The sequence below is a fragment of the Melospiza melodia genome, chromosome 4 (assembly GCF_035770615.1).
Source record: "Melospiza melodia melodia isolate bMelMel2 chromosome 4, bMelMel2.pri, whole genome shotgun sequence".
Classification (NCBI taxonomy): domain Eukaryota; kingdom Metazoa; phylum Chordata; class Aves; order Passeriformes; family Passerellidae; genus Melospiza; species Melospiza melodia.
Window position 1 is genome coordinate 89,134,719 of NC_086197.1, and position 25,672 is coordinate 89,160,390.

The 25,672-nt window shown below is 38.3% G+C and overlaps 1 protein-coding gene across 1 annotated transcript in view; it reads right to left on the reverse strand.

Moving 5' to 3' along the window:
• SLC2A13 (solute carrier family 2 member 13) overlaps positions 1 to 25,672 on the reverse strand; it is a 144,701-nt gene that overhangs the window by 23,428 nt on the left and 95,601 nt on the right. The window contains exons 5-7 of the mRNA XM_063155476.1: positions 22,797 to 22,960; positions 18,612 to 18,732; positions 5,470 to 5,595 (exon numbers count right to left, since the gene is read on the reverse strand). Of these exons, the coding sequence (XP_063011546.1) occupies positions 5,470 to 5,595; positions 18,612 to 18,732; positions 22,797 to 22,960 (411 nt within the window). The remainder of the gene's footprint in view (positions 1 to 5,469; positions 5,596 to 18,611; positions 18,733 to 22,796; positions 22,961 to 25,672) is intronic.

Sequence of the window (25,672 nt, forward strand, 5' to 3'; positions counted from 1 at the left end):
AGAAATACTAGTTTATCTTGTAATTACTGCTGAGTTAAGCATGAATTTTCAATGCAGACCCTTGTAGAAAGGCTTCAAATAATCATTTCAACAATAAAATCTTCTAGCAATACTTTCTACATGAAAATGAAACAAAGCCATGTCTACCCCTGGACAGAAGAGTACTTAATTCCTGAAAGATTGCTCTGGGGCTAATCTTTCTGTGGTACCAGCAAAGGTCTGCAACACTGCTTCCCATGATATACTGAAAACAGATTCTCAGTCTTCAAATGTGTAAATTTGCCCATCCATTCTTTTTACGTTAATAAAGCAGTCACAGGAACTTTTACAAATGTATCTGATGATGCAAAACAAGTGTAATGAACTTACACGTCTGTCTTTATCTACAAGGGGGAAAAGTAATGTGATATTTTTAGAAAAATCTAATGTTCTTACCAAGAAAAAGTATTCTAATGATTTTAAGAGTCTCACCTGCTATGCATTAGACAACAGGGAGTGCTGCATGAATGTAAAGCTCCCCAGAACACTCTCGAGGCTGTGACAGACCCTGGCATGTCCCTTGTTGGACATAACCCAATCTGTTGTCTGAGAATCCAGCTAATGAACTCCCATGAATTTATTTTTTCTAACCAGTGGAATCTAGTTAGCATCCAGGCTTGAATGCCAAGGTCATTAGGCACACTCCTGAAGCTGGGAAAGAGGGTTTGACTGCCTGCCTGACCTGCTTGCTCTCACTGCACAGGCAATTCAAACCCACTTTTCCCCCAAACAGGTTTCCAAGACACATTTAAACCCCTCAGCAAACTGGCAGATATGAGCAACAGGCACACAGTGAAACATAACAGCATTACTGAGCATCTGTAAACATGCCATTAATTTTACATGGAAGGAAGATGCTCAGGAGAGCACTGGCTAAAGGAAAACAGAGCTTCCCAAAGACAGAGCTCTTCTGCTCTCTTGCCTTTGCAGTGGCTGCCCTTAGAGAGGAGACTGCTTCTTTATGTTGAGAAAAGCAGGATTCTCCATGAAGCATTAAACTCCCCTGGCACAGAGATGTTCCTCTAACAAAGTTAATAAAAATGGCTGAAAACAGCAAATCACTCAGCTCCTGTCTCTTTATAGATTTCTGTTCCCAATCATTCTCCTCTGGGGGCTGTGGAGACCTGCCAGCTAATTGTGTGGACAGGATGGCTCTAGGCTTGTCTCTGATCAGAGGATGATGTTATTATTTCTTCATAATTGTTTACTGTATAAAATCAACATCGTTCTCTCCAGAGGAAGATTGCTCAGAGTTGCTCATGAGAGCGTTTCAGCTCAGTTGTGGGCCTGCTGTCGTCTTGACAACATACTCATGTCAAGGTTAATGTCACATCAAGGCACTGTAAGTACCTCCTTCCCTTGCAGTTATTCTTTCAACTGTAAGGGTAGTAATGCAATTTAAAGTTTCTCCATTCTTGGCTGACCTTTAGGAGTATTGATTGCAATTACACAAAGAGAAATTGCAAGAGAGAAATTTCTCTGAGTACTGTGGGAATAATTGTAGTTGTGGGGAAAACCCCTGGATTTTGGGTTGTGTTCAGAAAGCACAGCCCTGGAAGCAATCACCTCTACATCTTGTCCTGGCTGAGAGAGGGACTCTACCCATGACCCCTCTTGTGCCACCTGAGTTTCATATGGGAACCTTCCCATTGCAACCCCATCTGTACAAGTGAGCTAATGCTTTCTATTAAGTTCATGGGGATTTCATAAGTCAGTGTTCATGAAGAACAGAACTGCAAGGCTTTCTGAGCTACTGCTACGTGCAAAACTTCCCTAAATCTTGGGAAACAGAGTCCCAGTGCAGAACCGTGAGACCACACTGAAAGAAAAGACACAGCTCTTCTTCTTTTACTACAAAGTAAATAATTTAAGAATATTCTTGCTCACTGTCTTGAAACCATCCTTTATGTGTCCCTGGGCAGAGCCTGATGCAGGAAGATTTGCATGTCAACAGCTATTTTGTTAACTAGTTCAGAAATACCAAGGCAGCAAAGCACCTGCCTGTGCTGGTGCCCTGGGCAAGACACTCTTCCCTGTGTTATTCTAATACCAGTCAGGCTTATGTAACTGACTAAATAATAAAAAATACATCTCTGCTGCTTGAGGTACATGCATGATCTTACAGGCACACTCCCCATGCTGCTTAAGCTGTGACTTGGGCTCAGTCAGATTTATTCCTGCACAGTCTCTGTCCTCCCCAGGGCCACTGCCAGCCACTGAGTTCCCAATATCCAACAGAGCCCAAACGCTATATTCTTCTTGAAAAATATGTGGATGCTTTAATTGTCTCCCTGGGTTTCTATGACAACCACAGCAACATAAACAGCCTTGCTGGCAGCCACAGGAGACTGAAATCTCTGCTCTCTTCCCTCCCCTCCCCAGAACTTCACAATGTAGAACACATCATAACCAAATAAATGCAATTAACAATGGAGGTGGTATCCAGTACACCTGGCTGGCACTGGGGAAATGCCTTGGAAATAAAATTACAGTATTTTATAGTAACAGTCAAAGCATTGCCCACTACAGCTATCAAAGTACTTTGGGACCAACAGTGAAAAACAGTGCAAAGCTATAAATACATAAACAGAAGTTTTCTATGTCTGTCTGCATGGCTGCAGAGAGCTTTAAAAAATACATGACAAGGCCTTCTCTGCTAGTGCTTCTGAGCACCTCTCACCTTGGTGGTAGGTTGCACATCAGGAATAGATAAGCCCCTGAGTAAATGTCAGGACAGTTGGGGTTCAGATGGCTGCAGCTCCCAGCTTTCCAGCAGGAAAATCATAAACAAGATGTGATCACAGCAGCAGCAAAATGCTCTGCATGGCACTGTCAGCCCGAGTCCAGGAGAAGCTGCTTCTCTAACTCCTTCATCAACATCATGAGAGCTGCTGCTTCTGCTAATGCTCAGACATCTGAGGTCCAACAAGTCCCAAACAAATAGCTCAGAAACAAATTTCTTCTCTCCTGAGCAAAATTAATGGCCAAATATATTTTCCATGAGCCAAGGGTAACCCTGGAGGCTTTCAGCCATTTGAACTCATTCATCTAACACCGGATGCATGAAGCCATCGGGACACGCAGGAGTTACAAAAGAGGCTGCTGATAATTACAGCTGTCAGCTGTCCACAGCCCACAAAATCATCTCTGCAATTATTATATTACTTTCTGATCACCATAATGCCATGTATATTTTTAAAGTAATAGCCCCTGTATGTCTAGCTTGTGACAAAGTAACTTTGTGAAAGAAAGGGCAGCAATTCCCTTCCCCAGGGCTGTACTTTGTCTCAGGCTTTGTTCTCCCTATGCTGCCAGGGAGATACAGATGCCTCTGGCTGCTCTGAGACTCATTTGGAGATGGAACTGTGCTGTTTTCCCTGCAGCAATCTTTCCTTGGCAGGGAAATCCTATGGCTCTGTGGGACTGATTTTGCTGTAAAGCAGACTCAGGACTTGAGCAAATGGAGCTGGGGGGTGGTATGAGAATGTGATCCCCAAAACTCTATGGGGATTCCCCATGGCCAGTAAGCAGAAATACACCTATCTGTGAAGAGAAGGAGCAGAAGGAAAAGAAGGCAAAATGCTTCCCTCTTCCACAGGGCTTGGAAGGCACAGAAGACACCACCTGACATTGCACAGCTTGAAGGATCAGCCTTTTGAAAACGAAGGCAAGACAGAAATTAATGAAATAAACACTAGAAATGGTGAGGAATATTAAAAAAATGAAATGTGGATATTTTATTGGTTTTCCATCTTTAGGCAGGACTTTCATAGTGGTGACTACCAGTATAACATATATAAAATTGTTTCATTTCCTTTTGAAGGATTTTAAGCAGGGTCCTCATGGTATGGAATTCTTGCACATGGAAAGACTTTCATTTTGCAATATGAAAATGAAATATTTATTCTCCCCTAATTTGCTCCAACAGGCTGTAGAGCAAAGAGTCTACATGAGACTGAATCACGAATATGAAATAGTTGCTTATGCCCACGTTTACTGTGCTAAAAAATAGCACTGGCTAATGAAATAAAGTTTAGTTTTATCTATCAACTATTCATAACAATTTTTTGTTTGCATGTATGTCTTTCTGCCTTCTAGTGTGATTCTGCTAATTACAGACAGGCTACTTAAAACTACAGCACATAGAAAATGAATGCTGACTTGGAATATAAAGAGACATCTGCTACCTTACAAATATGAGAATCCACATGCTTCAGATCACATGAGGGTATCAGGCAATATGCAAGGCATATTCCATAATGTGACACTGAAGTTAGTCACAGAACAAGCAGGTCAGATGAAATTTTGTAGTTTTCACAGTTATTTATTAACAGTAATAACCCCAATTTTTAATGCTTTTAAATTAGGATTACAAAAAATATAAGCTTCTCTTTTCTGCACTTGGAATTAATTACTAGTCCTAATGGTACTGAAATCAAAATGAGGGCAATTTTAGAGTAATTTTAAATTAATGATTCTACAATTAGTAGACTTTTTTTTCATACTTTTTCACCTCTGTCCAATATGACTCAGTGCCTTTGAGACAGTTTGGTTTAAATTCTGAGGAATATGTATGAAAGTTAATAAAAGAGAAGAGGCCCAAATCACACACAAACCTTTGCCTATTCCCTAAGTATGTTCATGGTGTGTGGGTGGCTGAGATGAATTCTGTCGAGGTGGTTTTCTCAGAAGTAATTACATAATTCCCTTGTGCCCTTGAGCCATTCTAAACCCCAATCCAAGCCCTGCTCATTACTTAAGTATTTATAAAGCCTCTACAAGAACAATGTTCCACCTCACAAAGCTTTTCTTAGGAATAGTCAGTACTTCAGAAAACCTGAAGGTTGCTGTGACTTCACAGGAAGTTTTGTGCTGCATAAAAAAGAGGTGTGATGTATTTTGCACACGTTTTTACACTCAAGTGCAACATATGGCATGACACCACTTTCAGGCACAGAACCACAGAAATCTGTGGCCAAACCCCATGCTTTTGACAATTTGAACTTTTCAGATTTTGCTAATTTTAGTTTATTCAGCTGAGCTGTATATTTGGTAGGTCAATATTAAAAGCGTGGTTTAATTAATGCATTTTAAAAGAAAATTCATTCAGAGGGCTTTAAGTATATAACTAGGGAATGTGCCACTTCAAATGAATGAAAAACATTAAGGAAAGGTAATTTTCCTCACTTCTAGAGTATTTTTGCCATGCTTCCTAAGTGACAGACTACACCAAAAGAGCTGCACACATCAGGGTCAAGGCTTTAATTTATTGTTAGGAAGTAATAATCTATTTTTGACAATGCCAAGTTATTTTCTTCTTCCTGAACATCTTAAGAATTTAACACTTTCTGTAAAAAAAAATGGTTCTCAATAGCATAAAATACACTCTCTGTAGAGCACAAGGCTAAAAAATCCTGACAAGTGACATACCTGCCCCAAGCTGCTTTCATTGTAGAGTGTTCATCAACAGGAATGCATGAGGACTCAACAACACTTGATTTATTCAATTTGTAGCAGAGACCACAGTCTGGATCTAACATACATCCATTGCAGTAACTGAAAGAGAAAAACATAAATAGTTAAGCAATACATCATTCATTTGTGGATGTCAAAACCAACAGCATCTCCCAATAAGTCTTGGAATGCACATAGCTAAGTTGTCAGGGTTGGAGACAAGACCAATAAGTTTCTCCAAAAAGTATCACATATTGCTTGCAACCTCTTCTGTAACTCATTTTGGTAGCCCATCTGCATCTACCCTGTGATATCTGATCAGGTTGCAGGAGAATTCATTCATACAATAAATTTAAATTGAAAAAAGACAGATTGGAGTTGAAGAAAAAGAATCATCATAGAATCATGGAATGGTTTGAGATGGAAGGGACCTTACAGATCATCAAGTTCCAATGTCCACTGCCATGGGCTGGGACATCTTTTACTAGATCAGGTTGCTCAGAGTCTGATCCAACTTGGCCTTAAATAGTTCTTTGGATGAGTCATCCAAAAGTTCTCTGGGCAATTGCTTCAGTGACTTACCACCCTCACAATAAAAGGATTTCTTCCTAATGTCTATCTAAACACCCTATTTCAGTTTGAAGTCATTCTCCCTTGTCCTGTCAGGCATCATACCTAATAACCAAACTGGAATTTGGGCATCCATGGATGCAAGTCAGTCAGTGATCACAACACCACGTGTCTGTCTCTGTGAGCAAACTCAACACCTAAATTTCCACAACATTTGATGGAAGGAGTCATTATGTCAGTGGACACAATTCATATACAGGTATCCAGTGCCCAAAAATATCCCATCTACCTGTCACTGCAGAGTGTGCAGGGCTCTTGCAGGTTATCCCCATGCATCACACTTGCCAGCTCTGCAGAGATGTCTCTGATTTCATTGAGAGTCCCAATGAGCAGGAGATGCTAACGTTCAGGCAAAGTCTCCCCAATGCCATTCTGTTAGTTGCTCAAGGGTTGAGACAGCAAAACTGTTCTCTAGATGCCCCTGGCTGCACTGACCACATCCCCACTGACCCTTCTGCCAGCCTGGACACCAAGGGCCCTACAGACAATTCACTGAGGAGCCAGTCCAAAATCTCTCTCTAAAATGGGACTGATGGGGATGTAGTTATGTGAGCTACATAAAATCTGACTGATGGGGATGTAGGTATGTGAGCTACATAAAATCTGACTGATGAAGATGTAGTTATGTGAGCTACAATGGCATCCAAAGCTCCCCATGCAGTGCAAGTTACCTGAAAGCTGCAGGCACAAAGCCCTGCAAACACTCACTCATTGCTCCTGTGATTAAACTACACAGGTATTTATCTTCCCTGGAAGCCATTTTAGATTCAGACACACATTTTCACCAGTAAAGCCCCTGAATATCCAAGGGATAACTTTAGCCAGTAAAAATTAGAAAAAAAATAGGTACTGTAAAACATAGAGTGAGCCTGGAAATTTGAAAATAAAATTCAACTTTGAAATGCAACATCTGGAAACAAATAATTAAGGTGACCAAAGTAGCTTTAACATCCACACCTGTAATAACAAAACAAAGGAAATAATATTTTCTGAGTGTGTATCTTTGCTTTAATACAAGAGGGAATTTGTGAATTAAGGAATATCTTGCTTAAACTACTTAAGCATTATGAGGAAAAGTAGAAATAACTGCATAACAAAGTCTCAAGAAATTAAAATAGCAAAGCAGATTAAATGGGTATAAAATATCTGAAAGTATATGCTTAAAATCTAGTTATTCAAACTCTTTGTATTATAATGTTTCTAAAAGACTTATAAGGACAACTCACATGGCAGATGGCAAAAACAGCGCTGTGTTAAGAAAATTTTCTTATTTCTCCCAATTTTCAGAAAAGTGTGCTCTTTGTAAATTATTAAATTACTGCTGAATTTCTACATTGTCTACGTTTAGAATATAAATCTATTTTAAACACACCTTCCTCTGCTTAACTGATTGGTCAAATTCCAGTCTAAATAGTTTGAGGTTTTTTAATTAGGAAAGCTGCATTAAATCTGCTCTTAATTGAGATATAGACTGCAGAAAATATTTTTACATTGGACATGAAACAAAACTTTCAGATAAAAGTCAATTTTATCTAACTGTAGTAAACATTTCTTCTCTTGCAAAGATAAATGAGAAAATTGTAATTGTGCAATTAGGAATTTTCAAAGGAAAGGCCAATACTACTATTACAGTAGTGAGATTTAGTTGCATTTTGTTACATTGATATTTGTACATTAATGGGCAGTAATCAAAAGAGTTTACAGAAACAGAAGACTGCAAGTGAATGAAAACATTTTTATAAATCACAAATGTATTCAAGTATACAATAATAATATTAAAATGCATAAAATTAAAATATTTTCTTATATTGAAAAGAATCCCATGATATCAAACAGGATTGTAACATATAATTTTCAAACTATAGAACATTTTCCACTGAAATGATGTTGTCAAAGTGCCTGAAGCAACATGAATTTCTAACAAGACACAGTGATTAGTGTCATCTTTATGGTGTTACCAGCAGAGGACAGGGGCTGGAGACCTCCTGGCTCCCTCACAAGAATCAATGCAGAGATGAACAGCAGAGCTGAACTTGCACTGTCTGTTCCATCCTGCTGGGTAACTCCACACAACCTCATGTAGTGCTGGTATCAGTTAACCAGTCAAGTGGGAAACACAAGATATCTTATTTATTCCTACTCCCATCCAGAAAAAAAAAATTGAGAGATTTGAGTATTGATTCCAGTGTCTGTCTACATGGCTGCTGGTTCAGCTGATCCTCTGGCTTTATTGGATATTGTAGAATAATTCAAGTTGAAAAGGACCTTTAACACCATCAAATCCAACTGGTCTTCCTGCTGGCATTCAACAAATAAAGGCTGCTGGATTTCATGTTTTGCCAAATGTCAGAGGTTATACAGAGCTACTCCTAACAATTTTACTAACTTAAAATTATTCTTTTCCATGTTTTTTTCTGAAGTTTGTCTTTCAGATTGAACAGTTAAATAACAGCTCTTTATAAACCCTTTATGTTTGGGCTAGGATTTCCTGTCATCCTATACAGTAAGTTCATACAATCAGACTCTGACTTCTGATTTTAGAGACAAGATCAATTTATGCCAAAGGAAATACAAGAAATCTAACACACAAGACTTAAAGCCACTTCAAATCTAACTCCCAGAGGACTAAGAGCAGGCAGTTGCCATTCAGAACATTTAGCATTCTTCTGTGCCCTGTCTTATCACTGATATAAAATTTTATGTTGTCTTTGATGAGGGACATGGCCATTGGTTTTTCCAAGATGAAGACCAGTGGTTTTTTCCTCCAAAACCCCAGCATATACACATTAAAATTGTTTCATAACACAATACAGAAACCTCTATCAGTTACTAACTCTAATGATAACAGAATATGCTGCATGAAATAAGCAAGGAAGATTTTTTTTTCAAAGAAGTAGTTAAAAAACAAAGACACCATGTGCTGAGGCTGTTCACTCTAGAAATAAAATACATTGTAGTTTCAGGTTTATGCTCTTCTTCCCTCTAGCCTCATTATTATCTGCTAAACTATTTAAACAATTTGAAATTGAGCACATATTCTGATATACATGCTCATAGTGATATAAATAATATAGGCTATAGAATATATTAGGAAGAGAAATGCACAATTTAATACTTATTATGAGATGAATAATTACATATGAGATGAAACCATCTCTACAGAGCTCATTCCTGTTCTCAGAAGTACCTTATCAGTTCTATCTATCTATCTATCTATCTATCCATCCATCCATCCATCCATCTACCCATCTATCCATCCATCTATCTATCTGAGGATGAATCTTTAAAAATATTGGTTATTCTTCAAATCCACACCAGAGATCAGTTACGAAAGTAAAGCTCTATAACAGAGTACTCTTTCTCTATATGAAAGCTCTATAGAAGAATACTCTTGGATGTCTAAGTAGGAAAGGAAATTTGCATCCAATTATACAGGAGATATGCTTCCTCTAGTTATCCTGAGATATTTCCATTTGTGCTAAGTTTATGAGCTAGTGCCTTGAAAACAAGTTCATCTGTGAAAAGCCAGTTCAAAATTCCCAGGTAGGCTGGTGGTCTGTAAGACTGACAATTCAAGATTGAAACACCTGGGAGAGATTATTTGATTTTGATGAAACCAGGCAGCAGTGCAGCAGAAAGATTTTACAAGGAGCCTGTTTCCCTCCCTGCTTGCCAGCTGGGCTCCTAGGCAACCCAGACAAGGCAAGTGTCAGATGCTGCAGCCCATGAGGCAGAATAACAATAACCAGGCTCCAGAAGTCCAAAAATGCCCAGCTTCTCTGCAGATCAGTGCCATGAGCTCAACAGAACAAAGTAGCCTGACCTCCCAGTTTATGGGGAGCTGCCATGGAATGGGATTTCTGCTCAAACATCACAGCACGTTTGCTGAGGAGCTGATGGACTGTCAGAAGAGTAGATATCCCCATGTTACTGTGATATTTTCTGAAAATTCGCTTCACCAGGATTTCTCCTCCTGAGAAGATGAGAAGCCTCAGCTTCTCCATGTTTTGTGATCTGGAGATTGTTTATCCAAACATGTGAATTGTTTTTAATTAATGACCAATCACCAGCAGCTGTGTTGGACTCTGAGGAGTCAGTCATGAGCTTTCTTTATCATTCTTGTTAAGCCTCCTGATATATCTTTTCTCTTTCTTTAGCATAGTTCTGGTATAGCATTTTTAATATAATATAATATCATAAAATAATAAATCAGCCTTTTGAGAACATGGAATTAAACTCTCATCTCTCACCTCATCCTGGGGCCCTCACAAACACCACATCCTCAACATTGTGATTGCTCCCTGATTCTGCCAACACACTCAACACATGTCCCCTTCATCCAACCACACAGCAATAACTGATATCTAGAAAGACTGACAGCACCAATTTTGAGGTTCTCTGACAGCAATTTCTTGCCAGCCTGAGCAGCAGCAACTTTCAGATTGCTCTGCTCTGGATCAGCCTGCCCAATTAACTGTTCCTGAGGTTAGAGGTTGATCACAAAGGCCACAATGCCATCCTCTCTCACAGAGATCTTACACTATGTGGATGAATTACTAATTGACTAGCTGTGTACATTTTTCTTGATAGCAAAATTACCGTTTTCTTTCTTCCTAACAGTGTGGTTTACCAGGCTCTAATGCAGTCTCTGAAAATACTGAATAAAATCTCTGACCTGACAAAGTGGCCCTCCAGATGCTGAGGAAAAGTTCCTAACTACTTTTACCCCCCTGCTTAGAATACTCCATACTTATGTTTGTTTCATCATTACATCTTGCACTTTAAAGTTGCAAAATGACCTTGTAATAATGACACTCCTACAATTCTCAGAAGTCTTGTAATTTGAGCTGCAAGTTTTACCTTGCCACTTATTGTTGAGTGATTTACCACTAAAAGATCTTTGCCCAATGCCTTTGCTCTGCAAGTACCATTTCTCTTTTTCTCACACTATTTTGACTTTTTCAAGCTGAACCTCAATTAAAAAATTTTCATCAATTTTCATTTTTTGCCGCATTTTAAACAACTTTCAACTTTGCTCTCTGTTCTCTGTTATCCAATTACAAAATGTAATTGTATGTTCCTGTATGGTCCTATTGTCCAGCTACAGAAATGCAAACTGAGCCTGATAATGCACTCTGGACTGTGTAGCTGTACAGAATGTAGCACCTGATTTCATTATATTCTACTGCACGAGTAGCAGAACAGCCACTCAGAGCACCAAAACATCCCCAAATACAGACTTTTTTTGTGGACAGACTCTTTCCACTTCTTTCAGATCTATCATTCACACTGAGTATATGCTGCAGAAACAGCCTGAGTATGTGAAGAAGACTTTTTATGGGAAAATCTGCTTGATCTGCTACATGCAAGTTGGACCTGATGATCCTTATGAGTCCCTTCCAACCAGAGATATTACATGCAGGACATTTTGCTCACATCCTGTCTTGTCCTGTTGTGCACTTTTTACTTTTTTAACCCACTGCTCCTGCTCTGTATGATGCAAATATTCATTTTCCTGAAGATGAGGACTGCAGGAACAATAAAAACTGCCTCAGGCAGGAAAGGCTCAATGCAGGGACAGGACAGGAGGGTCTTGCAGCACCTGCTGAGGATTAGCACACCTCACCCAGAGAGAATGCAGGCTGCAAATCATTGCAGGCTGGAAGGAATGTCACTTTGGCTGTGCTGCTTTCTCCTATTTCCAGCTTGCTGTTCGGCACCCTGGAAGCATGATCCTAGGCCAGGTGGATCCTTCCTCCTGCTCTCAGTTTACTCTTTGCTCCCAAGGCTGGCTATGCACAATCTCTGCCTGCTTTAGCATGCAGTGCAGTTCCTTTTCATCTCCCTACAGAACAATAACAAGATGGAATCAAGCTTTCCCTGCTTCTGTTCTCGTATTCTGTCTACAAGATACAAGTCAATGTCTCTTCCTCCAGCCTGGAGCAAAAGGAAATGGCCAAGGCAGCTGAGCTGAGCATCACTGCTGAGGCCAGGCCTGCCCAGCTGCACTCACCAAGGACATGGGCAACTCATGAATCCAAATAGCCAAAGCCTTGAGTTCAACAACAAAAAAATTCAGCCAAGGACTTTTGGACAAATACTGCAGTGGACTTATCAGCTCTGTTGACATGTTAGGATTTTGATACTTTCTGCCAGATGTACAACTAAGGATCTTAGGGGTTTTTTTACAAATGGCTGACTTCACTTTTATACACAAACTCATCTCAGTTAGGTACCAGGACCATGTTTAAAGCTGCCCGATGCTTGCACCTGAGGGCTTGTGCTGTTTGCACAGCCATGAAATCAAGCCTTTCTTTATACTTCTCATGGTTCCTTGCTTCCAGAAGTGAAGCACTAAATTCAGGTTACAAATAACTGGACAAGAATATAGGGGATGCTTTAAGCAGTTCAAATGTGTGCTAACTGCAGATATCACTTCCAGCTGTTGTATTTGGGACATAGGAAACAAACAAATTAACAAAGAATGAGAAAAATCTAGTTGGACTTCAAGAGCACTTTCCAGCTATGTTAAGAGACCAAGCAACAGAAGTGTATTTGCTAAGTTCTACCAACATTCTGTGAGGTAACACATACATCTGTTTAGTTGTGTCCATAAGGAAAAGCTACAATTTATAATCACAGCACGAGGATGCTAATTGCAGTTCTGTAGTTTACCACACAGATACTTCAACAGATGTAAATCACAGTTATGTTCAAAGTATGACCAACCCTTTCTCATTTGCAAATCAGGCTCCTGCTCCATCTGTTCCACTGAGATAATTCTTAGGTGTCCTCCCTAAAGCTCCAGACCAGCCCTGAATCTTTACTCTTCCTGATATGCCAACCACCTATAATACATTAGCTTTCTTCAAACATTGCTTAAACCTTCTTCACAAAGGCTCCCATTCCTCAACTCTGCAACATAATTTATACAAACTCACAGAAATTGTTCTCAGCCTCTTGGTGTTTGCTGTTTGTGTTTAGGTGTGGTGAGGATGTGAAGGTTCATCTATTCTCCTCACCTATCACAGTCCCATGAGGATGATGACTCTACAAACCCTGCCTAGTCCTTAGGGCCATCCCCCTACTGCTGCAAGCACCTTGGCAGCAGACTCTGCTGAAATGCTCACATCTCGTGAGAAGGGTCCTGATCTATCTGCTTATAGGTATCAATTGCTTATTGTCTTTGATGGTCTTTTTTTCTGAATTTATATAGCCTCCAACTACAGAGCTTCTTGATTTATTTTTGAGCAACACAGACAATAAAGAACAGAAACAACTGACTTACACATGCCTTTATTTTGGACAGAGTGGCTGTTTCTGTAGAATAATTTGTTTTCAAAACTATTTTTCCAAAGAGACCCTCCAGGTAGATAAATATATTTTCAGCTTCCAGGCATATCAGATAGAAGCCCTGTTCAAACTTGATTAAAATCATTATTGTGTGAATAAAACCTGCAGACCTTGTAAAGTGTAACACCATCACTTTGGAAGATTTTAAAAAAATCATTCCCTAAGCATTGGTTTGGGTTTTGTTAAACAGCAAAGTCTTAGAAGTACTAGCAGAGATGTGAAGTGTTAAAAGGCTACTAAATGAATAACAACTTGTTTCCTCACTAATGCAGAGTTTGAGTCATAGCATGTGGAAAACTTACCAATGGCTACAGGAACTGCATTGCACTCAGACATTATAGTTCAGGTAAGTTTCTTTTCAGATCTTTGTGTTTAAATTGATGAGAGAAGGTTTTTTTCACTCACTTAAAAGATGCCTACATGAATTGACATATTCCTTCCTATCCTTTACAATTTAAAATTAAATTACAAGTTTTGATTGATAGGACCAATATGCCAGCACAGGGAAAATCATTACCAAGCAATATATCACTATATTATTTACTTAATAAATTTCAAGACCATGTCGAGGTCATTTCACAGTTCTGCAACATAAACTATTAGAATTTTAACTATGCTTCATAAGAGCTGGAAAAAGCATTCTCAGACATGTTTATCTCTTTTTATATTCAAAATTTTCTGACCTCAATGGCCAAAACACATTACTGTATTTATTACTGCAATTCTCAGTTATTAGAAAACCAGTAGCTCAGGCACTTTGACATTAGAAAGAGAAAATGAGAATCATATTTTAACAAACACTGGTTCCATGATACAGTGACATTATGAAAAACAGAATTGTCTAGTTTGTTGATACATCAGATTGTCAATGAGTTCTCAGTAAAATAAAGTACAATACCCAATACACCTACTATATGCATCCTAAGGCTATTAAATACAATAAAACTAGCTTCAATTACTAGGTTAGCTGAATTTTTCAGGACTGATCACAATTACATACTTCTGCTATATTCATAAAGAAAATATACATTTCTATCCATTACCTATCTTATTAAATGGCCATGCTGAAGTACTAAATATTGTTGCCTTCACCTCAGTGGTGTGCACTTGTACAAAGGATCATGAACCACATGAGGGTGACTAATTCAAAACTGAACAACAGCATCATTGTGTGCCCAGCACAGCTGGCACTGCCTGTGTTATTTTAACCATCTGAAGACAATCTGTTCAGGAAGGATTCTGAGAAACTTTGTGTGCTCAGGTATCATTTCCCTAAGATATGAAGGCTGACCTAAGCTTAACACAATATTTACCACTTTCATACAGTAACTGACAGGAAAAATATTGCTTAGGCAGAACAGGTTTGCATTATGTCTTCTAGAGCAAACCGAGTTTCAAGAAGTGCAGAGAAAGACATGAATAGAGATAAACCAAGCAAGAATACAGGGCAGCAGGACCACAGTCATCTTACAGAAATGGCTCAATGTCCCAAACAGTCACATCATTGATTCTTTAAAGATTGGGAAAAGGTGGGAGGGTAGCTAATAAACATGCCCTAACCTAAACCTCCTTCCAGAGTTAGACAAGTTCCCAATAAAAATGGGAATGTTTATAGAGTTTTGGTAGTCAGAATAATTGTAGGAATGGATAGTTCATCTTTTCACTTCTAAGGTGACAAATTCTGGAATGGTGTTGTGTTGTATTCTTAAATTTACCTTTCAGATTTCTGTGGCCTTGATGATAAGTACAATCACACCTGCTGAGGAGATTAAGATCAAATAAAACAGGTGGTCACACTGCAAATATCTGCACAACCTTATACAGCTGAGTGTGAAAATGAAATTTGATTAATGGATGGTGCAGAGGAGCACTCACCCTGCCTCTCCTCAGTGAGATAAACACCCACTTCCAGCTGTAAGGAGGCAAAACAAATCACAGTGTTTGGAGTGCCCTGCTGAATTTGAGGTATTTCCATGATTCAATATTTTTTTTTACAGATAAATGAATTATCTTTTGGCTGTTCAACTACAATATTGTACATCTCCAGATCAAATGAAAATATTTTATTTATTTTATGCACAGCATATCTTACTGGTTTGTTTTCTGCAACCATGTACAGGTGCCTTGTAACTCCATTTGCATGGCACAGCTCTCTGAGAACACAGTACTCAGCCCTATGTGCTTTTTTGAGTTAGGACAAGGACTGTGCTCTTTATCTGCTAGTCTTTCTATCTTCATTGTTATTCTAGCAGCAGGAATTAGTCTGCGCAGAGGAATATGGATTTGAAGGAACAACAAGCAAACAGATTGTTTGTAGCAGCTCTAAGGGTTCCTTAATGGACACCCACACTTTAACACAATAGATTTACTAACATAAAAAACATTTTTACTCTGTGCAGCATCAGTGAAGCTTCTGCCAGCAAAATAAATTCTACTGATTTTTTCATAACTTATAAATACCTTTTGACACAGACAAACACAAATTATTTTTAGGAAACAGCCCCACACTCTGAAATGCCCCATCTGCAATGAGGTTTAAACTTTAAGTTTAGCTCAGCTCAGAGAAGCACTGTGTTCCCATAAGAGAAAGAGAACTACAAGCTGCAAGCACATACTTAAAGCAGGTACAGGGAGATGGCATTATGTGTTCATCTTCTGAAGCCCTGCTGCCTTTTGCTTCTCCCAAACTTTCTGAGACCTCTTGAAGACTTGCAAGATACAATGCTCAGCAATCTGAGACACCAGCAGTTTTACTAGAACAAGCTAAAATATGGGTTAAGGAGCAAGGGACCACTGCCATTCATTTACTTCCCTTTACTTTGATTGGATATTCTGTTTGTACCTGTCTCTACAGCAACCCTTGCTGCCCTACACTGTGGGTATCTGTACAGTAAAGCCATTACTCTTCAAGTAGCAAAGAAGATATGCAAGATTTATGTTACACAGAGTAGACTTTTACTTCCAAAGCCTCAGGTTTGGGAGTCTTTTTGATTCAACTTTATAAATGCCATGGGGAATACCTCCAAGGCCAAAAAGGAGAGGTGAATCACAAAGCTCAACCTTCAGCTTTTGTCTGGTTTGCAGTCCCCATCTCCTCTTCCTTCCAAGACCATGAATGTTATGTTGAAGTTCTTCTAACCAAAGTGAAATGCCAAAAACACCATCTACTTTCTCGTGACAAAACCAATATATTATATTTCATTGAGCTTATTGACAATGTGCATAGACAGCCAATTTTCCAAGTCAAATATATGCTTGTATATCAAACCCTTCAGAAATAATTAATACTAATATTCATAATGCTGAAGGAATTCTTCCTTTGGCTCCATCTGGATCACAATTTGGTGATGTTCTGAGGCATAAAAATTCATACAGTTTTAGGTATACAAGTGTGAAAGTTATTAATAGGCATATCAATCCCTCTTTTTTTTTTAGTAACCTTTTAAAGACTGAGTGCTGTAGTCTAATTCTGTACTTTGTGGGTAAATGCATCCATTTATTATTTTCAGCTCTGGCTTTTGTGTCTCTCTACTAAAGTATGGCATAAGATTAAAATAGAAGCACCTAAAGCTTTCCCATATGTTGCTCATTATTTCCACCTCCATTCACTTTGATCTTTAAACAAAGAGAGCTCCTTCTATTTCAAAATACTCTCAAATGAAAATATTTAAATTATTCTATTGCTCTTTTTCCAGAACCTCTGAATTTTTATCTTATCTTATCTGCTTTTCCCCACTTCACATCAGAAACAGAAATCACGACAGATTACAAGTATTCCATTAATTCATGAAGTAACATGCCTTTATGAGAACTATCTGCTTTAATTTTTCATGCTTTTGCCCAGAAATGCACACACTGAAAGCCATGAAAATTTTCTTCCTGACTGGCTGTGGTTAACTCAAACATGAAAATTCTGTTGAAGATTTTTTCACTTTTTTAAGTAGGACTTGCCATATTTCCTATACATAAATTTTACATGGTTTCAGGTTACATTTACCATCTAGCTTTATTAAATAACAAATTATGAGTTCTACAAAAGGTGCATCTCCTCTCTCCAGACATCCTTTCCAAACAGTTAACTGAAGCACTAGGCAAATCTTTCTCACATTTTTTCTTTTAATGTAATCTGATTCCAAAAGGAGAGCTTCTTTCCCCCTCACCTCTTTTAACCAGACTACTTAGCATTTTGTAGACAGGCCCATCTCAAAAATTGCAAATTATAGCTGACTCTGCAGTAGAAAACAATTTTTAGTACAGGAATCATTATATCTGATAGTATCCTGTGTTGTGGTTATTTGTAACTATTTACACTTAATGAGGACCTTCCATCCCCTCCCAAGTTTTCTATAAATCTTCAGATCCTCACAATCTTTCATCTAAGACATTGCTCTGGCATAAGAAAAGCCAAGAACTGTATTTCTAGCCAATAGTGCTACAAAACCAGAAGTGTACCTCTCATTTCTTGATATTTATTTCTACTACAAAAAGACAGATTTTGGACATAATTAAGAATTTCTTCGGCCATTGAACTAGCCTTCTCTGAATAGGGAATTTTCTAGTCTCTCAGCTAAATGAACATAAGAGTACTCATGTGTGAATAAACAACACAAAATATAAAAAATGACACATTCTTAGACCCCCAGAAGTAATGTTATTTGAAACTATGACTGCATATGGAAAATAGATCAAAGCCTGCACATTTATTATAATTGTTTATTGGTATGCAATTATCTGAACATTACTTCTTCCTGATCAGGAAAACAACAGGCAAGGAACCCATCTTCTTGAAGAGTTTACAGCTGCTATACATGACAAGCAGATGAATAACAGCAAGCATTTTTATAAATTCCTTATAAAATATTCCTGACGCAGGTGTGATATATTAGAAGCGGCATATGTGGAATTTGCCACTTAACCACCTTACTTAGTCTAAGAATTTCCAAAGGAATACTCAGAGAATTTAATCAAAAAGCCTCATTTTCTCTACAGAGAGAATTTAAGATTTTAAATTTAGCTGTCCAGTTTAGTTCCTTGTACTAGGCTTTGTGAATAATTGTCTGTTACTCACACTAGGTTGTAAAAATTAATTGGAAACGATCTTCAAGAAGATTGGATGAATGACCATGAAATCTCACCTGTATTTTGTGCAGGTAGAGTTTTGATGTGAAGGATCTGTTGGATTAAGTGTGATTCTTGGCGAGACCTGAGCTGATAGCAAGAATCCCGAAGCTAGGATAATGAGTGCTACAGCAGTACCTAAAAATACAGATAAAGAACAATGTGACACTTTTCTCCAGAGCACATGAAATAATTCTCTATTGAATGAACTCTGCTTGGGAAAGCAAGGCACCCCATCACTATGCAAACAGCATTCCCTAAGGAGCTGTGATGAGAACCTAAGAAAAAAAAAACCCTTTGCTACATCCACATCCTAAATTAGGTTAGATATTAAAGTCAAGTGCACCAGCTGTCATGTCCAGATACTAAATTAGTAGGTTGAGACTCCTTTAATCTGTGGAATTGATGACTGCTTGAATGAACAGGTATTATTATTTTTGGTGTTGAAAATAATGTTGTAAAGGTAAAATTTATTAGTGGCTTTGAAATGACCATACTTTTCTCCACTCCCACACCCAGACTTGCAGGCTTTTCTGTAAAGCAGAAAGCAGCACCAACTTTTTCATTGACTCTAGTTCCCTTTGTGAAACTAGAGAAATTTGACTTTTCATAAGAACACCGTCAAAAAGTGCAACAGAGAGCACACATAACATCTGCTGGGAAAAAGTCCCCTTCCATCTTTTTGCTTCCGTTTCCCCCAGCAAATACCTTGTGCACAAGCTGGACAAAATGGCAAGAGGAAGATGACAAAAAAGGTTCACATTTTGTGCAACAGGCCATTACTGGAATATAACTCTCATTATCTGCCACACACACAATATACTGTAACATTTTAATGAAAATTGATAAACCTCACTACTCATGATATTACTGCAGCTGCCTCAAACTCAGACTTTTCAAACTTCAGCTCTTGCTACTTGATGACACATTGAGATCTGTGTTGCAGAAAGGTTTCCTAGTTGGCAAACATACCAGAAGTATGTGAAAAACACACCCAAGTATGTGACAACCTTTCCCAGAGATAAAAATAACATCTGAACATTTATAACATTTATATAATAATGTTATCTGTGGATATGTCTGTGCAAGCAGCCACAGCCAACAGGCAGGAATGGCTGGACCACACATTGACCTGAACTGAGACAACTAAGAGCTTAAACTATATGTGCAGAAAGCACCTTCCCACCATGAGATATTCCATTCTTGGCTCTTTTCTAGCTATGGCTGGTAGGTGCACTAATAATCTCAGTTTTCAGGGTAGGCTGGATATTGCACTAGATGTCCTGTACTTTCAAAATGCCATAAACCAGACAGCAGATATATTAAGAAAGGGTCTATAATCTTACTTATATTTGCTCTAATTATGCTCTGTGTTGTAAGTCAACCAAATACACTAACACTCACTTCCAGTATCTTTGTAAGTATATTGTTTCTTTGGAAAACTACTGAATATGTAAACCCGGCAAAGGAAATTTAATATGTTTTCATTCTGTGGATGTTTTTCTATGATGAACAAAATCAAACAATCACAGAACATCATTAGCCCAGGTGGGAAAAAGAAAATATCCTGAAGATATTTTAGACCCCCTCTGTTACAAAAAGAGATACAAATTGTACAATGCTCAAGTACCTTTCAAATTGACAATTTCTGAAGGGAAGGAAGAAAACACAAATAAAATGAATAATATACTTGTCAGAGTTCCTGCATGCTTTTCAACTAACAGCTTTGAATAAAGACATTAACTAAAGAAAAAAGCAGAAGAAAAATAAAGAACTTGTACAGACAAGATAAAGAAAGATATAAAATGGACAGGAAACCGAGACAAATCAGTAATTGTAGTAAAGAGAACTAAAACAGTGGGGGGGGTTTTTCAGAAATTTAGTATAATTTTTCATAATGTTATCTGGAAGGTTCCATTTTTCAAAAGTTTCTAATATTTTGAGAATGACAAAGACAATGAAATCTAAAACATCTCTGCCAAATGTTTTCAGAAAATAGGAAAAGTTGCATAAGATTAAAAAATTAAATTACAGTATATTGACTTTTAATCAAAACATTAATGTTACTCTCTGATTATACTTGTAGGTTTTTATCTAATAAACATCTAATCAATAAGGTTTTATTAAAAAAAAAAAAAAAAAAAAAGCCCCACATCCTTGCAGCAGCAGGCAAAAGCAATAGTTTTGTCTTCATTTTATGCAGTGGGAGACTGGGGCATACCTGTCCTCCCCAAAGACCAGAGAAGCTGCCAGTAATAACTCAGTGTAAATTGTAATGTCCTTAGAAATGCAAACCAAAGTAGAGCTGTAAGATATGTTTACCCCATGAGAAAACTCAACATGGAAAACAAATCCATCAGTAGATTTAGTAATTATCATTCTATTACACAGCCCTCTTGCTAAGGAAAACATATCATATCCACCACTACCTAAATCAAATGTTGCATGACAAAATTCTAACTAGTACAGAGGGATGATGTATGATTTCATGGCTGTCATTATTTGTATTATCCTTAAGGACTGTAGGATAAAACCACAGCAAGCATTAGAGCTTGGCTCAAGTGATGCTGCAGACAGGCAGCCAGCAACCAGCCACAGAAAAAGACCATTTTTACTAAACAATTACTTTGTGTCCAAACAGCATTAACAAATAACTCTTTAAATGCATTATGCTCCATTGTTAATTCTGTGTCTTATTGCTATATCCTCTTCTGATCCATGACTAACATGCTTTGTAAGAGACACTTACATCTACATTTCAGATGCACAACCTTTGAACATGTTAAGCAGAGCCAAAAAGCAAAGAGCACTGATAATATGAAAAGTCCATGTTGGTTATCACAGCTATACAGCTGGGTGCAGATAAGCAATAAACTCTTGGGGGTGGCTGGCCAGACTTCTAAGATTAGTGGGGCCAAATAAAAAACCAATCAATCAACCAATCCTCTGTTTCAAAAGGCATTAAAGGAGAGGCAGCACCCAAGAATCAGAAATGTCAGTGCAAGCCCTGGAGAGATGCACACCACAGAAAGACAGGACAACAGACAGTCTGCAGGCACAGAAGGACATAGAAGGGAGATGTAACTGATGTGGAACAGACTAAAGGTAGCAATTTGAGATTTTTTTTTCATATCTTTAAAATGTGAGAAACATGCTTTGAGTAACTGTGTACCAAAGAACTCGTGTCACTCTGTTGTTGCTGCTCTGCCTATATAAACACATTCAAATACTCAAGTGTAGATTAACTCAGCTGAGAGCTGGGAATTGCACACCCAGTGACATGGCAGCTGGTGTCCTTCTCTGCTGTGGCGCACTAACTAGAAATTTGGATCCTTGACAGCAACAGCAGAACAAAATATGAAGAAAAAAGATGAAGATATGAAACCTTTACAGCTAAACATTTGTGAACACTATTTCAAGAGGCGCAGGAACAGTTTCTCTTTACAAAACTCTGCTCTTGGAAACATCTGAACCTTCCAGACATTCAGCCAGAGGCAAGTTTGGTCACAGATGACTTCAGCAAAAACGAGCACAGAAGGCAGGAACAAGCAGGGAATTACCATCCTAACATGACACACTGAACACAGGAAGGCTGCTTGCTCTGCCTTTCTCTGCTTTGAAGAAAAGACTATGTGATGAGTTATGGTGTTTGAGTATTTGGACAAAATATACAAAATCACAATTCTGTCTGTGTAGCTCATACTGGAGGTGAATTAAAATCACATTAATGTATGTAAGCTATTTACTGCACTGTCTGTGAGGTAACTATGCAGAGAACTGCATTATTCTTTACAAAGTGCTGCAATGGCTATGCAATATGCTTTCTCTGGCACACCTTCATCAGATGGTTCTGAATTCCAGTTAAGAAGCCCAAAATTATATATGAGATTTAAAAACTAACCAGCTTTGATGTTCCAGGCATTTGATTCCTTAAACTGAAAAAAAGGCTAAATGAAAACATTGTAAAAACATGGCTTCAAGAAGAAAGTAATCTCAAAAAAGTAACTGGCTGTCACTTTTAAATTAGCCTCTAGCTGTGGTATTTTACTAATAGGCTTGAAAACATGTAAGATTTCAGAGAGAAGATGGCATCAACATTGTAATTTTAAAGTTGACTACTCTGAAAAAAACTGCACTTGAAATTTTATTTTCCTTTAATTGATAATTATGAGGAAAATATCATATGCTAATGAAACACTCACCTGTTAAGCTACCAAGTGTGAGTTTCCGGCGACCCATTCTTTCAACAAGCCAGACTCCCACAAGAGTAAAAATAAAGTTTATAAATGCTGTCAGTGCAGCCAGCCAGATTGCAAGCCTGTCATCTTCCACTCCTGACATCTGCAAAATGGTAGCACTGTAGTACCTGTGAAGGGAGGGAGAAACAAATAAGAACACTGTTTATTTCAATTTGGCTCATGTTATAGTTTCTGATTCAATTTGAAAAAGATGATAACAAATATCAAGTATGACCTCTTGCATAATGCAGTTAAAGACTGACATACAATCACCCTGGGAAATCAGGCATAACCAAGGCATAACTTGCACCTGACTAAAGTTTTGACTGGAGGACATCAAGAGATGAACTGCCATTTTTTTGGCTGTTTATATTTTCAACAGTCAATCACATTCTGCTCGAAATGGGGTTTGCATTTTTCATTTAAATTAATCTGCCTTTCATATTCATCCATTGCTTTATGCAATAGGATTTTAGCAGTCTGTATATTGTCTAGGGAAAGACAGCTCAAAATCAAATAGATTTTCAGTCCTCTTAAAGGTCATACAGAACTAATCTATGGCATCCAACATGTTGCAAGTGACACTCACATCCTCTTGGTTTTAGGTTTTGCAGTCTTATTTCAGTGCCACTGAGATGCACAAAACCCTCTCCATGGCATTACTTTTGTCTTAACCAAAAAATGATTGCTTTGAAATGCCTTAGCACTACTCTGCAGGGATGTGAATCTGCACCCAACAGGAGCATTTGACAGAATGTTCTACTTCTTTCTAAACGGAATCAATTGTTCCACACAAACAATAACTCATAAAAAATTGAACTGAGCAAAATGAAAAGGGAGGAGAGTGGAAGCCTTCTACCATTTTTCACAGCAATCAAATGAACACAGACTTTGTGCCCATGTTCTCAGGGAGAGCTAAATAAATGCCCAAGGAAACACGAGTACTTTTGTTGATGCTGTAAAAGCCCCTTTCAGCTTCTATTAATTTATGCTGACTGAAATACTGAATACTCAAGCCCTCAAACACCTTGCAGTCAACAGGCTATCACACAGGAATAACCATCAAGAATGTCAAAGCTTCTTTTTTTTTGTCTCTGGTCAATATGTAGCTTGCTGTATGTCCCCTTGTTGTCTAACACCCAGATGTGCTGGCCTCAGGAGTACCAGCAGTTCCCATTCCTCTATTCCAAGCACATTCTGCTTTTTACTTCACATCAACAGCCCGTGATGGGGCAATATGCTGAGATGCCATTTAAGACACTGCCACCCATGACTGACCATGACTGTGGTGGGTGTTATCCCTCACCCACAAGGCACTGAGATTCTCCCAGTGCAGCCATGGAGGCAATGCCCACACAACCAGCTGGTGGAGCAGCACAACAGGGCCTCCAGAGTGAACCTGCTGGCACCGGGGACCCAGCAGCTACAGGTGGCTTTGAGCCAGGCTGGGTCAATGCCCACCCCTTAGAGACTGCAGTGACTCACCCAGGCTCAGCTCCTGTCACAGATCCCAGCCAGGCTGTGCTTCCAGGGAGGGAAGATTCATGAAGGAGAGACATCAAAACATTAACGTGACCTCGTGTCCTAAGGCGTCCCTAAATTAAATTGCCAACTGCCTGTCAAACCTTACGTAGTAGTGCACTGATTCAGCTACCAAAATGACTCAGTCTCTGATTTCCCAATACACATTTCTTTTTCTGCATAAGGGTAGGGAAATAATAAATGTCAAGGGTTGGCCTGCTGACACCTACTATGAAACTCCTATTTACTTCCACCAGACAAGGTTTCAGGAAGCCAAATTTAACTCCACACATCCATATCTTCTTAAAATCCAGTTCTACTGGGAAGTCAGAAGTTGCCAGTTGTCAAGCAGCAATGTATAATGTACTGTCTATGCAGTCAAAAAAAGCAAAGAATAAGAAATGACATAAAAGCATGCAGATGTCTACTAATCCCTACAAGCATGCACCTTTTGCCCCCATCATTCCTTCTGGTTGCTTATTGCACTCACAGGTTATATATTTTCAAATAGAAGCCTGCTGTTTATCCATAAATAAACAGCATATTTCATTTCTGTGGAAAACAAACTTTTAAGGGAACTTTAGAATCTGCAAATCCAAATGCCAGGCTATCAAAGTCTGGGTGTTGAGCAGTGATGTTCATAGTTATTACAGCATAGCAACTTATTTTCCAGAATTTAAAAGGGCACTTAAAAAGACTGTAACAACTACTAAATATATTTAGTATGTTCATCTGTTTTAATGTGCTCATTTTTTATACAAGTCTGTGCAGCCCTGCCTGTATATTAATGTAACAAAATGTCAGACTTTTCAAGTTCTTCCTGACAAGGGAAAAAACCTACATGACAGGAAAAGGTTAAATTGTGGTACTATACAAACACAGCTAATACTGCAAGTCCTGCAGGGAGTACAGCTTCAGTGACAAAGTTGTGCAATCCTAGCTTATTTTCTAAAATGTAAAGAAAATTTAAAACACATGTGAATCCTTGGAGTTTTTAGGCAAATACTGTATCTTAGAGAGCAAATAAACACATGCAAATACAAAGCCACACAAAATAATTGAGTTGGATACATACAGAAAGATTTTTAATATAGTTGATTTCTGAGGATGTCAAAATTATTAAGAAATTCAGCATTATGAATTGTAATATCAAAAGCTGCAGTGAAGAAAAATAAACCCGAAAACACTTCCATATTCAAGCCTCCTCAGACTGTCCTTTGATTCTATATTGAAAATGAACAGTTTTGAAGGAAATTAAGCATCCTAAACCACTTTCCCTCCCTTTTTCTTTTAATGAGTCAGGGTGTTTTAATGGCAGC